Source organism: Protopterus annectens, chromosome 10.part0 (assembly GCF_019279795.1).
Source record: "Protopterus annectens isolate FY-2018-M chromosome 10.part0, PAN1.0, whole genome shotgun sequence".
In the NCBI taxonomy this organism is placed as follows: Eukaryota; Metazoa; Chordata; order Ceratodontiformes; family Protopteridae; genus Protopterus; species Protopterus annectens.
In genome coordinates, this window is record NC_056744.1 from 11697716 (window position 1) to 11713191 (window position 15476).

General features: G+C 40.8%; 1 protein-coding gene across 2 annotated transcripts in view; it reads right to left on the bottom strand.

Moving 5' to 3' along the window:
• The window catches only part of TMEM94 (transmembrane protein 94), a 2655014-nt gene that overhangs the window by 278461 nt on the left and 2361077 nt on the right, over positions 1-15476 (bottom strand). For both annotated transcript variants that reach the window (XM_044084945.1, XM_044084944.1), the window contains one exon: positions 6353-6495. In XM_044084945.1, the coding sequence (XP_043940880.1) occupies positions 6353-6495 (143 nt within the window). The remainder of the gene's footprint in view (positions 1-6352; positions 6496-15476) is intronic.

Consider the following 15476-nt stretch of genomic DNA (forward strand, 5'->3'; position numbering starts at 1 on the left):
CACAAACTGCTCCTTCTGGTAGGCACCCTAAATGGTCCCAACAAGAATGACTGTTAGATTTTGTTTGCAGCTCCCTATAGGTTTCCTTTCTCCAGTTCTAAATAAATGCTGGAAGACAAACTCCCTGACAAGTCAGGATATCCAGTTGGCAAAAGGTCCCATCTGGGATTGACTAGAAAAGAGTAATAGGGAACTCTGCGAACAGCATGGGGGATGCACATGCTAAGCTGTGGTGTGGGTGGTGAATGGAATAATTAAATAAAAAAGTGCCACAGTGTTCATAGGATATGTCACAGGCCTGGCTGAGGCAAAATAAGCACTACAGGTAGTAATTATTTGGCAGAGTTTGTCTTCTGCAGTGCATTTACAGGTAAACCTTTCTGGAGTTGTCATGGACCTCATAAATACCAACATCCAACTCAAAGACTTAAGATTAATCAAATTTAACAAAACAATCAATTTAATGGTAAGAAAAGTGTTCTCTAAATAGGTAGTTTTGGTTTTTTACAAAGTGACTGGAAAGAATCTACAGACAAATGGACTTGCATGATCATTTTTTGTGGGGAAAAAATGAAAATAGTACAGACTGCTCCACCTTTTACATGTACATCAGTCTGATGTCCTGGGAAAACAGTACTGTTTAACTACAGGGATATCTAAAGAGCTTTGGAAGTTAGACTAGAAACAAATGTCAAAACTATGGTTATTTTCTCATGGATAAGGATTTTGCTGTAACACTACATCCTGTGATGAAAACCTAAAAGGGGAAGGGGTGAGGGGGTGTTGGTAGGATCATCTCACCTGGACTACACCAACCATGAACAGAGGGAGGAGGACAGTGAAAGTAGCAATCAAAATGTTTGGGTATGGCCCCAAGCAAAAATATAACTTTTCCGCTTCACAAGGCCCTAATAAGACAACACTTGCACTGTGTGCAGTTCTGGAACCAGAACAGGGAGAGGGATTTCAAGCTACTGGTAGAAATCCTGTGGCAAGACACCAAAAAAGATGAGTGGGGTGGAGGAGAAAGTATATGACCACAGACTGGAAAATGGGGAAGATAAGAGATAGGGGAGACATATCTTTGGGTACAAGACAACATTTGGAGGGGTGTGAAAGGGCCATCCAGAATGAAAGGATGAGAGGAGGATGACAGAGAACCAGCAGCAGATTGCAGAGACTAATCCCTGGATCTTTGCAAGTACTTCCCTTACAGAGTGGGTTTTGGACCCATAGAATGGACAACCATTATGGATGAAGGAGAAGTTATCGTAGAAGGTTCTGAAGAGGAATCAGGACAGGTAGAGAACATAGAAGTGAATGTAAGGATGGAAGGGAGAAAAATGCAAAGTGTACTTAACAGCAGAACAGAGGGGCTTATCATCTCCTTGTGTCATTAGACAAATGCAATGTAAAAAGTTTACCAGATTTCACAACATTGATTTTCTTATCATTTAGGATAAGCCTAACAACTCTGAGACAGAAAATAAAGGGCTAGTGCCATACTGCAAGCTAAGCTCCATGTGTGCTTAAGACACCTGCATGGCACAGAAGGATTAACTCACTGGCATACTGTACAAGTGCTGATTGCCCAGTAAGCTTACAGATGTCTCCAAACATGCTAACAATGTGCCAACTTCTGAGCCTCTCATGAGTAAAAAGAAGTGAGGACAGTGTGCATCATGCCATGGCTTCTGTCATTTCAAAAAGCCAGCTGCAAGTCCTCCTTATTAAGAACATAAAAAGACTCCCTTGCATAAGTCAGGGATGGAACAAACTGTGAACAACTGTACTGAACATTTTTAAAGTACTCATGGTGCACTGAGGTAATGCAGTAACCATTGATTAGATACATGGATAAGCAGATGGCCAACTTGGTGATAGCTGTTTGAACTAGTTGCTCAGTTCTGAGATCATGTTGGGTACTACAAAGCAGCCTACACTTGAGACAGCAGGTAAGCTGTTGACTGATGACTGTTTATTTTATATTTGATTACCTGGATAGTGCATTGATCAATATTGATCAATATCAGACTCAGCACGACTAAAATACAAAACATTTCACAAATAAAAATACAGAAATGCAAGCAATTAACAGACTAGTTCAGACTCATTGCATAGAAAAAACTGCAAATAACCATTCTAGTGAACTAGCACAATGAAATGTTTAATCAAGCAGGGTGCAATGTACAATACATAAATTAGTTTCTAAATTGGGTGTTTAGTAGACACAGCTGTTGTTGTTTCATGATGGCATTAAGGATATTGGTAGTGTATAACACAGGCTCTGGACATGAGCTGCTAATGAATATTAACATCTAGACCTAGGTATGATGCACCTGACTTCAACTTGCAAAATGTACGATTCCAAGCTGATCACTTGAGATCAAGCCTGAAAAGAAGCTGGTCTTACCTGACTACACATATAAAATGTATGTATCCCAGAGACTACCCCTACTATGGAGCAGGCTCCCCATCCATGTGAAGCAGAGTTTCTTCCTAACCCAGTTCAAGTACAACTTGGACAATTGGATGGGAAACTGAAAATTCATCCCTGGTTTGGCACCTACGTCTCTAATGGACAGAGGTAACCTGTAAATGGTTCATCTCCCAGGCCCATGCTTACACTTATCAGGGGTATCAGAACTTGTCAGAGATTTGGGATGCATGGCTACGCTTAAAAAGGCCCTTGTGGTCGTTAGCCTAGTAAACACCTATGAACCTATAAATGAAAACTATCTGTGCTCTTCTTCCAAGTATTGAGCAAAGAAACCAGCTTTGGCCTGTGTTGCCCACATTCACAATTCTTGAAATAAGTTAATCAATATGCTATATTTTATCATGATCTTCCACTCTGTAGCACCTATGCTGCAATCACCCTGCTTTGCTGAGGCTGTGTTAATTAATTTTCTTTATAAATGATACAATGCAATATCCCCATAGGTTCAAAGGTATGTTACTAGGCTAATGACCACTAGGGCATTTTTAAGCCTAGCCATGCATCCCAAATTTCTGACAAGTTGTGGTACCATTGGTAAATATAAGCAGAAGCTTGGGTGATGAACCATTTACAGATTGCCTGTGTCCATTAATGACACAGGTGCCAAACCAGGGGTGAATTTCCTTTCCACCATCCAACTGTCCATGTTACACTTGAATTGGGGTAGGAAGCAACTCTGCTACACGTGGATGGGGAGCCTGTTCCAGAGAAGGGGCAGTCTCTGGGATACATACCTGACTCGCCAGAAGGTCCTATTTATATCACAGGCAAGGTTTAAGTCCTTAGAATGGGTAACTCTGATGCTGGTTTGTGGATATGCAGGAGGTCCATCAGTGTGTGGTAGAAAAATGCCTTGTAGGTCATGCATAGATCTCCCCTCAACAGCCTGTAGTAGTCAGAATACAGGGGATAGGGTTTTGATCTGGACTGAATAGGGCCCATTATCTACACCCTGTATTCTTTTAGTGAGGAACTTTTCTGGATGTTCCAGTTGTTGAATGTGCCTTGTTAGGTGTATATCAAATGGGGTAATTGTATTTAATGACAGGTCTGATGAATGTCAAACACAGTGGAACAATGACCTCCTTGGACCTAGATACCATAACTTTGTTTATAAGCTGCACAACATAGACTGACTTCTTCACTACCTTAGACACATAAGGGTCAAAGGCAAGATTACTGTCTGCATGTCTTCCTAAGTCCCTGACTAATGGGTTGACTCTTAGGGGTGTGTTGTCAATATGAGAGTTATCAGTGGACAACTTCCTGAAGGATACTATAATGCATCTGTTGGCATTTAGTTTTGGTCCATGGCTCTGACACCAGTTATTTTTTGAAAGCCCTTCTTGGAGAACATAAAAGTGTTGGTGGGAGATTCTACAACTGCTCTTAATTTGCAATCTATAAAATTGGTCAGCCAAAGTTCCCTTACACTGGCCTTCACTTTGGAAAAGTACATGCTGAACAGGAGTGGTCCCAGGACTGGTCCCTGAGGGACTCTGCTGGTGACTGACCTCTTTGCAGAGATGGACTTCCCAATTCTAACTTTTTCGATCCTGTCTGTGAGTCAGCTGCCTATCCACCAGTGACATAAGAATTTATACTTAATCTCCTGAAGTTTCCCAACAATGTCTGAGTGCAGTATTGTATCAAATGCTTTTGCCAGGTCAAGGTAGGCAGTGCCCTTATCCATTGCCTTGGTGACCCTCTCAAAGATGTCCATCAGGTTGAATAGATATGACCTGCCCTTGACAAAACCAAATTAGGTTGGGTCTAGTGCCTGGAGGTTTCCTATGTCATTACTGATCACTTCCATGATCATTTTTTCTGTGGCTTTGCATATGAGACTAGTGAGACTTGTGGGCCTGTAGTTCCCATGGTTTGTAGATGGCCCTCCTCTGTGCAGAGGGATGACAACTGCTGTTCTCTATTTGTGAGGCATGAAGCCTGTTCGAAGGCTACTGTTAGAGTGTGATTCCAGATGGCCTAGTAGGTCATGTTTCATGCTATTTAGAAGGCAGGCTGGGATATTATCCAGGTCTGTCGATAATACTGTTCTTGGCCTTAGAAAGAGCATTGAGGACTTATTCCCCAGAGATAGTAAGATGAGATAATTGTGATAGTATTTCCTGAGGGGGACAGAGGGGGGCTAAAGTTAGAGCTGAATTTGTCAGCCAGTAAGTTTGCTATATCTTCTGACTCAGTATAGGTGAATCCATTAACAATGAGCTCTGCACATAATTATGTATTGGTTTTGAGGTTGTGGACATAGCTAAAAAATAACTTGTGGATGTCCTTGGCCTGGAAGAACAAATTTACCTGAAATTTGGCTTTGGTAGACTTTGCCTTCTAAGCCGTTTGTTTAGTTTGATGACAGTGCTTTTATCCTGCTGGGTGCTACACCTCCTACTTTTTGCTGTGATTTTCTTTCCTCTATTACACAGCTAATTGATGCTGTGATTCCACCAGGGTGGCTTGTTTTTTATGAGTTAGTTCTGTACTTATTCCTAGTGGGTACAGGTGCCTCTATGCGGCTATTAACATGCTTGTACAGGGGTTTTGTGAACAGTTCCAGTCAGTCAGCAGTGTTCTCAGGGTTTGGGGGCTTGACATTTTACCAGGTTATCACTTAATAGTAGGACGACAGGCTTAAAGTAGTTCCCGAACACTCCAGGGCTAACTGGGTTTCCAGGTTTTATTTTTACTTCAAAGGGGACCATTCTGTGGTCTGACCTTACCAGGGAGGGCATTACACTGAGGGGGTGGGGTGAGTGTTCACACACTTACTCTTATTAGTGAGAACCAGGCCTAGCACATTTGTGCCTCTGGTTGGTCCAAGGAGTTTGTGTTTGCAAAATCCAGGAATTTCTGTGCCTGCACATTTGGTGCCATATAGGATTCCCAGTTAATAGTGGGGTAATTAAAGTAACCCACAAATATGGTATTTGGCTGGATGTTGTGTGCGTACAAGTAAGCTTAAATATGTGTTATGGGTTTCCTGGGTTATAGAAGGGGACCTATAACTTTGAAGGACTACAACTGGCATTTTGCTGGTAATTATGACTATCATACTATCCCTGAAAAAATTACTAACATGCAAAAAAAAACTAGGTAATTTAGCCAGGGATTAATCCTGCCACCTTTTGCGGAGCATTTAAGATTACCAGTTTTACTGTTATTCCCTGGCTTACTCCTTTAGACCAGGAAAGGAAAAACACCATCTAACCATTTTATATATCTGCAGAAGAATAATATAATCAAGCTGCAGGGGAGATGGTGGTCCATTACATTACACTTGTGTCTCAGTGCTTCTGAGTTACATTTTTTGTCACCAGGACTATCACATCATATGCTGACAAAGGCTGCAGCTGTATCCACTAAAATATGTAGCAACATAAAAACCAGCAAAATTCGGCTCACTCTTGTTTATGACACCTTTGACAGCCCCTACATCCAGGGGCAGAACTGACAAAAAGATTGTTCCTTTCTGATGAAATACACACACCGTCCACTGGCATGCTTCAGCTTACTCACCCAACCGAATAACATAAGGCTGCTACTACAACACACAGACTACTGTTGCCACTTTGACTGCTTCACCAACAATCAAACAAAATGTCACTAGACCATAACTTTGTCAGGCTCACCTGTATCACTTTTTTTTTTGCCTGGAGTTCTAGTCCATCGCATTTACCTCAGCACTTGGCTTTGCTAGGACTCTCCAAGACTGTATGACATGGTTATCACTCTAGTGGCAACTCTTGCAGTTAATGCTTTCTGTTCTGAATGCTCTTGGCTATTAATATCACTAATTTGCATTCAGTCTAGCACTGTGCACACCTGTAAACTCACCTCTGAAACATGATAGAAGAACAGTTCACAGTTGTATGTGGTTTTAAACAGAATCCCTGGAGTGTCAATCCAAACGCAATAAGGACAGTGCAGACAGTCAAGCTGAACTTCATGATGAAGCACACCAGAAAGTAGTGTTGAGTCTAGAATAAAAACAGAGGTGCAAACATCCAGTCATCAGATGGAGAAGTAGGTCCTAAAATTCAATAAAATTACTGCAGTTATAAAATATTATTGAACCTTCATGCACTATACCTGTTTCTACAGAATCACTCTGCTAAATGTATGTCTAAGAACTATAAAGTGAAACGATAACTTCAAGCACTGACACGAACAAAATACCGTATTTCTCCGTAAATAAGACCTAATCAGAGAATAAGGCCTAGCACGGTTTTCCAAGGTGGTCATGATATAAGCCCTACCCCAAAAATAATCCCCAGTTAACAATAACACATGACGGACATGTTGAATTATAAAATAATAATATTATAGACACCTGTTGACTGAGATTATTGTACTCTGCTCGCCATTTTTGGACCATTTGGACATCCAACTTCTTCTCTTTGCAAAAAGTCGTAAGATTCTTTCCCCGGGAGTTATCCACAATTCTTACTGTAACCCTAATCCTCACTCACACTTGACATTTGAGATCCTTGGCCCATAAATACTGGCAAGTGTACTTTAGTCAAAAGTACAGACAACGCATGTAAAATATGTGCATTTGACAATGAACGGGTGTGGTTGGGTCTTAACTGTCACCATTTTTGTTGCCACTCCTGTCTCGTAAGTCAATTAACCCCTCCCAGACAAGATGAGTGCCAAACGAAGAGCTATTCCATTGAATACAAGAAAGGAATAGAGGAGAACTCCCAGGGAAAGAATCTGATGGCTTTCTGCAAAGAGAAGATGTTGGATCTCTGAATGGTCGGGAAAATGGTGAGCAGAGTACGATAACCTCAGTCAACAGGTGGACGAGGGAAATGCTAAGAAGTGCAAGTGTGGATCAGGTCAGCAACCATTATATCCTGAGCTGGAAGACATCATCTGTGAATGGACTGCTAACAGGAGAGCAAAGGCTTTGGTTGTGCGCACGGCTGATTTTCAAGCATTTGCCCTTGCAATGGCACCACAGTTACAAATATCCCCAGAAGAATTCAAAGCAACACAACATTGGAAGGATGGCTTCCTTCAGCGATATGAACTATCTCTAAGAAGATCGACAACACTGTTCAAGCTGGAAGATACTGAAGTTATAAAACATGCACTTGCATCAAGTCCTTTGTTGATGGCATCGACTTTTCTAAATACCAGCTCTCCAACATGATTGCTATGGAAGAAACTGCGGTGTTTACAGGCCAAGGATCTCAAACAACAATTGATCAGAGGGGTGCCTCATCAATCTACATTCCCTCCACTGGTTACAAAAGTGCATGTGTTACCTGTATTTTGGCAATTCGTCTAGATGGAAATAAAAAAGTGCATGTGTTACCTGTATTTTGGCAATTCGTCTAGATGGAAATAACCCCCCACCTCTAATCATTAGTAAGGACAAGAAAGATAAGACTGAATGTGTTTCAGGCATTTACATTCTTGAAACCGAAAAAGCCTGGTGCACACAAACAGTTATAAGGAAGTGGGTCACTATAATGCTGCCACTTGTTTGCAAGGTGGTGAAAGAGGTCTGCTAGTCTGGGATACAGCCAGCACTCACCGCGCTAAAGACACGAAGAACTTTCTTGCACAGAGAAGAATAGATCAAATAATGATTCCTGCATGAATGACTGTCTATCCTCAGACTCTTGATATTGCAATAAATAAGCCATTCAAGGACCATTTGCGCATGGAACTCAATGACCACAGTGAAAATAGAATGGAGAGAAATCAGTGTGGAAACTTTGTGAAGCCTAGCCTGCAAGAGGTTGTGACTTGGGTGGTGAATTCATGTAATAAAATCACTGACAGCTGTGTTGCCCCTACGAGCAGGCTACATGGACAAGCAGTGCTCATTTAAGGAGAGCTCTATTGCTGGGCATGACAGATTGGGGCAATGGTTCTTCAGGAAATGGAGTCACAAGAAATTCAGGCCAGAATTCGAGGGTTGGAGACTTATGACAATGTTCCAGAAGAAGATGACATGACTGTACTTGAATAACCTTTCTGTTATCGGGGCAACAGAATGGATTGCTTCTGCTTTCAGCAAGTTCTTGTCAGTTTTTTGACTTTATTGTACTAAGGTAACATTTCATTATCAAGGGGTAATTACAAAGTAAGGCCACTAGTTCCCGGACTTCATTTTTATGACTTTCCATCATTATTCTGTTACGGTTTGCGTAAGGAATAAAGAAAGCATCACCACTCAAAAAGTGGCAGTTATTCACCTGTTTTATTCCCCTCCTCTAATACACACGTACTGAGATTTTTCGGCACTTTCTGTTAAGCATGAACTATTGCACTGTGAAAGCCAAGGTGTTGATATTCTGAAGCTGAAATGTTTGTTGAACTGGTTATGTAGAATTCCCACACAACTGTTAACGTGTTAGCTAGAACTGTTGCCCAATAACACAACAGTACCAAATAAATGTGGATTTGTGTACATAAATAAATGTAGATTGTTGTACAGGGGGGGTAAGTAAGGCATCCCCTGATAATAAACCCTAACGTGTATTTTGGCGGGGGGGGGGGGGAGTATAAGACCTGGTCTTATTTTCGGGGAAATATGGTACTTACTTCACTGATTTTCACTGATTTTCTGTACTTATATTAAACACAGCCTGCACACTCACATAATCTATCAGAGGAGGTTAAAAAAAATGGGGAGAGAGACTGGAAAAGCAATTTACAAGAGAACAATGGGAGAGCATATGTATAGTTCACAAGTATGCAACAAAGTCCAGGAGGTTTAGGATTTCTGCTTGGATGTGTCTGCACAGGTATTTTTATATCATAAGCAGACTTCAAAGAATTTTTCCTCAAGCAGATACCAAATGTTGGAGATATGATGGGGAAAGAAAGAGGTAAATGAGAACATGCTTTTAGGGGTGTAATGAGTTGGCAGATTTTAAAGATTCCCTACAAAGTACTCTGTCAGAAATATGGGAGGAACAAATGGCTGTATCCAAGGAAATTATTTTTTGACATGGGACACAGGATTTGAATTGCCTAGATAAAGGAAGGCCTAATTAAGTTTAATTCTGTTGGTTGCTCAAAAAGCAATTGCTAGAAAATGGAAATCAAAATATAAATTAACTGCATTTGAAGTACTGAATATTTAAAAATACATAAAAGAACAGAAACAGGTATCTTTAGAGAAGGAAAGTAACAAATTACACATAAATAAATGGAATTTGTGGGAACAATACAATCAGAATAATGATCAGAAGTGAGGTTTAAGGGAAAACAGAAATTGAGAATTTATATAAGGTTGGACTGAATGACATTTGTTATAAAAAACATATGAAATGTGTAATGTATGAAAATGGGAAAATGTTAATATGGTTTGTTTTCTATTAATGTGTGTGTGTGTGTGTGTGTCTATGCCTTAAGTGATAATTTAATAAAGATGTTTAAAAATGTATCAACTCACAAGTGCTACAAACATAAAATATTAAGCTTCCAGGTGGCAGCCTAACTGCAGTATTCAAAACAAGTCTGAGTGGGGAACAGAAGAGGGTCGCCCATTAGCATGACTATGTACTTTATGATCTTAGAACAGCCACAAATAATGGAAAGTGTCTCACTTTCTCCTGGAGGCATAAACAGATAGAAACAAATCAGGGTCAGTTGCCATCCAATTGGCCATTCATAACAGAAATACAGGAAACAATTACTGGAAATCCCAGGAGACAGTCTTACCTATGACTTGCTTTCTATAGCGTGCAGGTCATATCCATACTGCACTGTCTAAGTTGAGCATCTCTGATTAAAGGGTGGCAAAAGAAAAAGCATGCAGTAAGAATCATTTGAAGTGTGTAACCAGCGGGACTAACAATTAAATGTAATGATGCTTAAACTTACCAAATATTTTCCTGCTTGCTATTATGCAATAATAAATAACGTCAAAGGCAAAACATCAGAGGGGGCTGCTTCCCCATATAAAAGCTCATATGACTAAGCTCATATGACCTTGGGCAAAATGAAGCATAGTATAGATTTGTGAATAGAGCAGCACTGTTCCACTCCGCACTTCATGACCCTAAGATGACTACAATATTATACGATGCTTCTCCAGGATTCACCTCCTGAAAAAAATCCAGTATAAGATATCCTGACATGATAACATCTTGGCAAGGAGCCCTAAACTGTTATGAAAAGATAAGCTTGTTAAATATAAACACAGTTCTTCCTATCTCAAAGCCTGGAGCTCTGATTAAGGCTATATACTTCACAGACAATGCAATTTAAATCTATTATGACTGTCTAAAAAAAAATTAAGTAAAATACAAATCATAATATGCAAGTGATTAAAACAGGGCCATCATTCAAGAGCAAAGTTAAAGTTCTTAATAGGAAATGGAAACCAAACTGCAGTTTTAGTTGTGGAATGTATAAATGAACCCAAGCAGACTGCTTACTACACAACCTCCAATTCAAAAAGAGACAAATAATCTCAGATTGGCTCTATATTGTACAAACTGAGAATACATTAACTTGTCTGAATTTCAAGTACTTCCAGCTGCCTAAAAACTCTGGAAATACTGTCAGAAATGCGAAATGTGCAACAATGTACTCCAACATTTTTTGGCAGTTGGGAAGAACCCCACGAATAGGCAGAACATGCAAACTGAAAATCAAATATCTTAACCATTACGCCACCATGCAATGCTGTGCCTATAACATGTTGAATATGCTAGTAGACACTTTTTGTTTCTCTGCACTACCAATTGCCTTTAATTAACACCTTTACTAACACACATTACACGGTAACACAGGAAAATTCTGAAGTTTTTCCCATTAAATGCATTATATATATATTTATTTATTGACTCTATACAATTTAACATTATACCGATTGCTCAAGTCTTGCCTTCCCTGAAATTTCACTCCTACTACTGATTATTCTCCATGTATTGCTCCCACATATTCCATTTATTTCTATGTAACTTGTTCCTTCCCTAGAGATTCCCTACCTGCAATTCTTTTATCTCCTTTATAACATTCAATAATTCTGTTACAGTTAGTTTATATTTTGATTTCCATCTCCATTTTGAAAATTGCTTTTTTGGCAGCCAACAGCATCAAACTTATTACAGCCATACTATGTCTAGGCAATTCATTTTCTACATCCCAGTTCAAACAAATAACTTCCTTCATTACAGTAATTTGATCCCCAAAATGTCCGACAAAGTGCCCTGTAGGGAGCTTTTAAAATCCAACATCTTGTTACATTCCCAAAAAACATGTTCATAGGTACCCTTTCTTTCCCATCACACCTCCAACAATTGCTGCCTACCTGTGGAAAAACACTCTGAAGTCTACATGAGGTATAAAATTGCCTATGCAAACAAGTGAAAAATTCTAAACTTTTTAGATTTTTGTTGCGTACTTGAGAGCAAACAAAAATCTTCCCGTGGTCCTCTGTATATTGCCTTTCCATTCTCATTTTCCAACTCCTTCTGATGGATTCTCAGTTACCCTGAACTATTTTGTATGCCCTATTAACTATCTTTTTTTAACCAAAGCTTCTGTTCTAGACTGAACTATAAACTCACCCAGAGCTGGTCTTTAATTTACCACTTCCCCTATCTCTTTATCTTTGCCTAGAATCTGTTATCAAGCCCCTAAGGAAGGCAGTCTCCAACCTCCAAAATAAATGTCTGCTTGGTCTCATCCTACTCTATGGCCTTTTCCTCCCCAATTATTTGCTTGCAATACTTGCGTTCCTTTGCTCATTTCTCCAATAAACTCGAGTCCATTCTTGCCTAGTTGCTGTATTCCTACTTGTAGTCATTCCAATTCGTAAAATCTCCTTTCTCCATTCTTACGTCTGCTTAGTTTTGAGAATTCCTTCTGCTATCTTATGTACATAATGTTCTGCATGGTTGTTATTCAAGGACCTGCATTCAAAATCCTTCTCTAACATTTCTTGACCCCCCACCCCATTTCATCACAATTCCTTTCCACTTTAATTTATAACCTTCTGCTTGAACTATGGACATTGAGCCTTAACAATGTATCTCTAAATTACCTCTTCAAATCTAGTAATCTTAAACTACCTTGTTCTGAGAGGAGAAAACGTATCCCACTTAATTCTTATCCTCTTTTCTCTCCATAAAAATTCTCCCATTCATTTTATATCCTGAAAAACATGAAACTGTCTCAGAATATTTCAAAGCACTGAAATATCCTTTTCTGGATTCATCAAGTACAAAATATCACCTGCAAATAAGGCAAATATTTCTTGAGTACCATACCAGTTATAGGTTTATAGGTTCATACTAGGCTAGCTGCCCTAGGGCATTTATAAGCCTAGCCAGAGTGTGTTTGGCTTTCGCCACCCATTTTAAATTAATTTTGCCATGCCCTTTTTCAAGGTTAGTATACTGTGCCTCTGTCTAACAGTGACACAGAAGTGATACCCGGGGTAAACCTACTATCTACCATCCACTCATCAAGATTCCTCTTGAAGAGAGTCAATGAGGAACTCTGCCTAACCTGGACTGGGATTTTATTCCAGAGTGAAGGGAGCCTCTGGGTTATGAATCTGTCCCTCCAGCATGTCCTATTTATTTCAGTGCTGAGGTTCAAGTCTCTCGAGCGCGTAGCTCGATGGGATTTGGATTTTCTGAAGTGCAGCATGTCCATTAATTCCGGGTTGGACATGGCTTTATAAGTCAGGCACAGATCGCCTCTGAGCAGGCGGTATGCCACTGAGTAGAGCTGGAGTTTCTTTAACCAGGCAGCATATGGCATCTGTTTGAGCCCTTTGATCCTCTTGGTGAGGTACTTTTGGGGTCTTTTCCAGTTGCTGCAGGTGTCTGGTAAGGTACATCCCAAAAGGGGCATTGTACTCAATTATGGGCCTGATGAGGGATGAGTAAAGAGGCACGATGACCTCCCCTGATCTAGATGTGAATCCCTTCATGATTAGGTGGGCTATATAAAATGTTTTTCTAACCACTTTGGCCACGTAGTTGTCAAATGAGAGACTGCTATCAACTTGGGTCCCCAGGTCCCTAATTACTTCTTCCGTACTTAATGGATTACCACCTATGTGGTAATTTGTGGGCACTTTGTTTTTGCCAAAGGGGATGACTATACACTTTTTGGCATTTAGGTTGAGGCCATGGCTCTGGCACCAGTTGTCTGTTTCTATGAGGCCCTTTTGTAGGATGCTTGTGTTGGATGGAGAGTATTATGGCGCCCAGTTTGCAGTCATCTGCAAAGTTGGTCAGCCACAGTCCTTCCATGTTAGCCTGTACCTTCGAGAAATATATACCGAACAAGAGAGGCCCCAGGACTGAGCCTTGTGGGACGCCACTTGTAACTGGTTTGGAGACTGACATAGCTCCAGCAATTCTAACCATGTGGGTTCTGTCCTTGAGCCAGTTTGCAACCCATCTAGTGACATAGGTTTTTATATTTAAGCTGGTGAGCTTATCTATAATGCCCGAGTGGGGTATTGTATCGAAGGCTTTTGCAAGGTCCAGATATGCTGTGTGGACCACCTTCCCCTCGTCAATGGCCTTGGTGACTGTTTCAAAGAAATCGACCAGGTTTAAGAGGCAGGATCTGCCTTAACAAAGCCGAACTGGGTAGGATCCAGTGTCTGTAGGTCCCCAATATCTTTATTTATGAGGTCCATGATGATCCTTTCCATAGCTTTGCAGACCAAGCTAGTCAAGCTTATGGGGCGATAGTTTCCAGGATCCGTTGAGGCACCACCTTTGTGGAGAGGGACCACTGTTGCTGTACGCCACTCTTTGGGTACATATCCTGTAGTAAGGCTGAGATTGAACAGTAGTTTTATGTTTGGGTTTAGTTCTTCTTGGAGTCCATGTAGGATGCAGCCCGGGACACCGTCTGGTCCTATTGATGCTGTGTTTTTTGCTTTGGAGAGGGCGGCTCTTACCTGAGCATCTGAGATGTCAGGGGGGCAGCATTCTGCTTGGATATATATTTGCCCTTTTGGTGGGGAAGGGGGGGAGAAGTTTGCGCTGAACCTGTCAGCTAGGATGTTGGCAATGTCTGTGGGTTCGGTGTATTTTTTGTCATTTTGGACTAATTCTGAGCATATCTGGGAATCCCCACCAAGGTTCCTAACATAACTAAAGAAAGCCTTGTGATTATCCTTAGTGTCCTGTGCAATTTTTCTCTCAAAGCTGGCCTTAGACGATTTTATGAGTGCCCGTAGTTTTTTGCTAATACTGATCAGAGATGCCTTCCCTTTTTGGGATTTTGCTCTATCATGTAGTAGCTTCCTCCTCCTATTGTAAAGTTTGTTTATGGCTGGGGTCCACCAGACAGGACGCCTAACTTTGGAGGATTGGGTCTTGGTTTTATTTGGGATTGCATGATCCATGCATTCCTGAAGGTGTTCATAGAATGCGTTTATAAAGGATTCTTCGGTCTGGGCCGTATTTTCCACAGGCCCGGGGGCTTTGAAGGATTCCACCTCGGTTTTGAGGAGTGTGAAATTTGCTTTAGAGAAGTTTTTCACTGTAGTTTTCTGGGCAGGGGCTGGGGTCGGGATGTGAATATCTAGTGAGATTAGTTTATGGTCTGATCTTACCAGTGAGGGATACACTTCTGGTCTGGAGCATAGAGTCCCCATGTTGGTGATGATCAGATCCAGTATGTTTTCCCCTCTTGTGGGAGTGGCAACAAGTTGTTCCATAGCATTTGAGTTTATAAATTCTAGGAACCTTTGGGCTAGGGTGTTGAAGCTAGAGTAATGCTCCCAGTCTATGTTAGGGTAGTTGAAGTCACCCAATATAATGGTGTTTGGAGAGACCTTCATATTTTCCAGTGTTGTCAGGAAGGCAGAGTGGGGTTCCTGGGTTTGGGAGGGTGGTCTGTAGCAGGCTATAAACTGGAAGGCAGTTTTACCCACTGTTAGTTGCACATGGATAGTCTCTGATGCTTCGTGGTGTGCCACCAACCTGGAGGTGTGGGTATCTTTGACGAA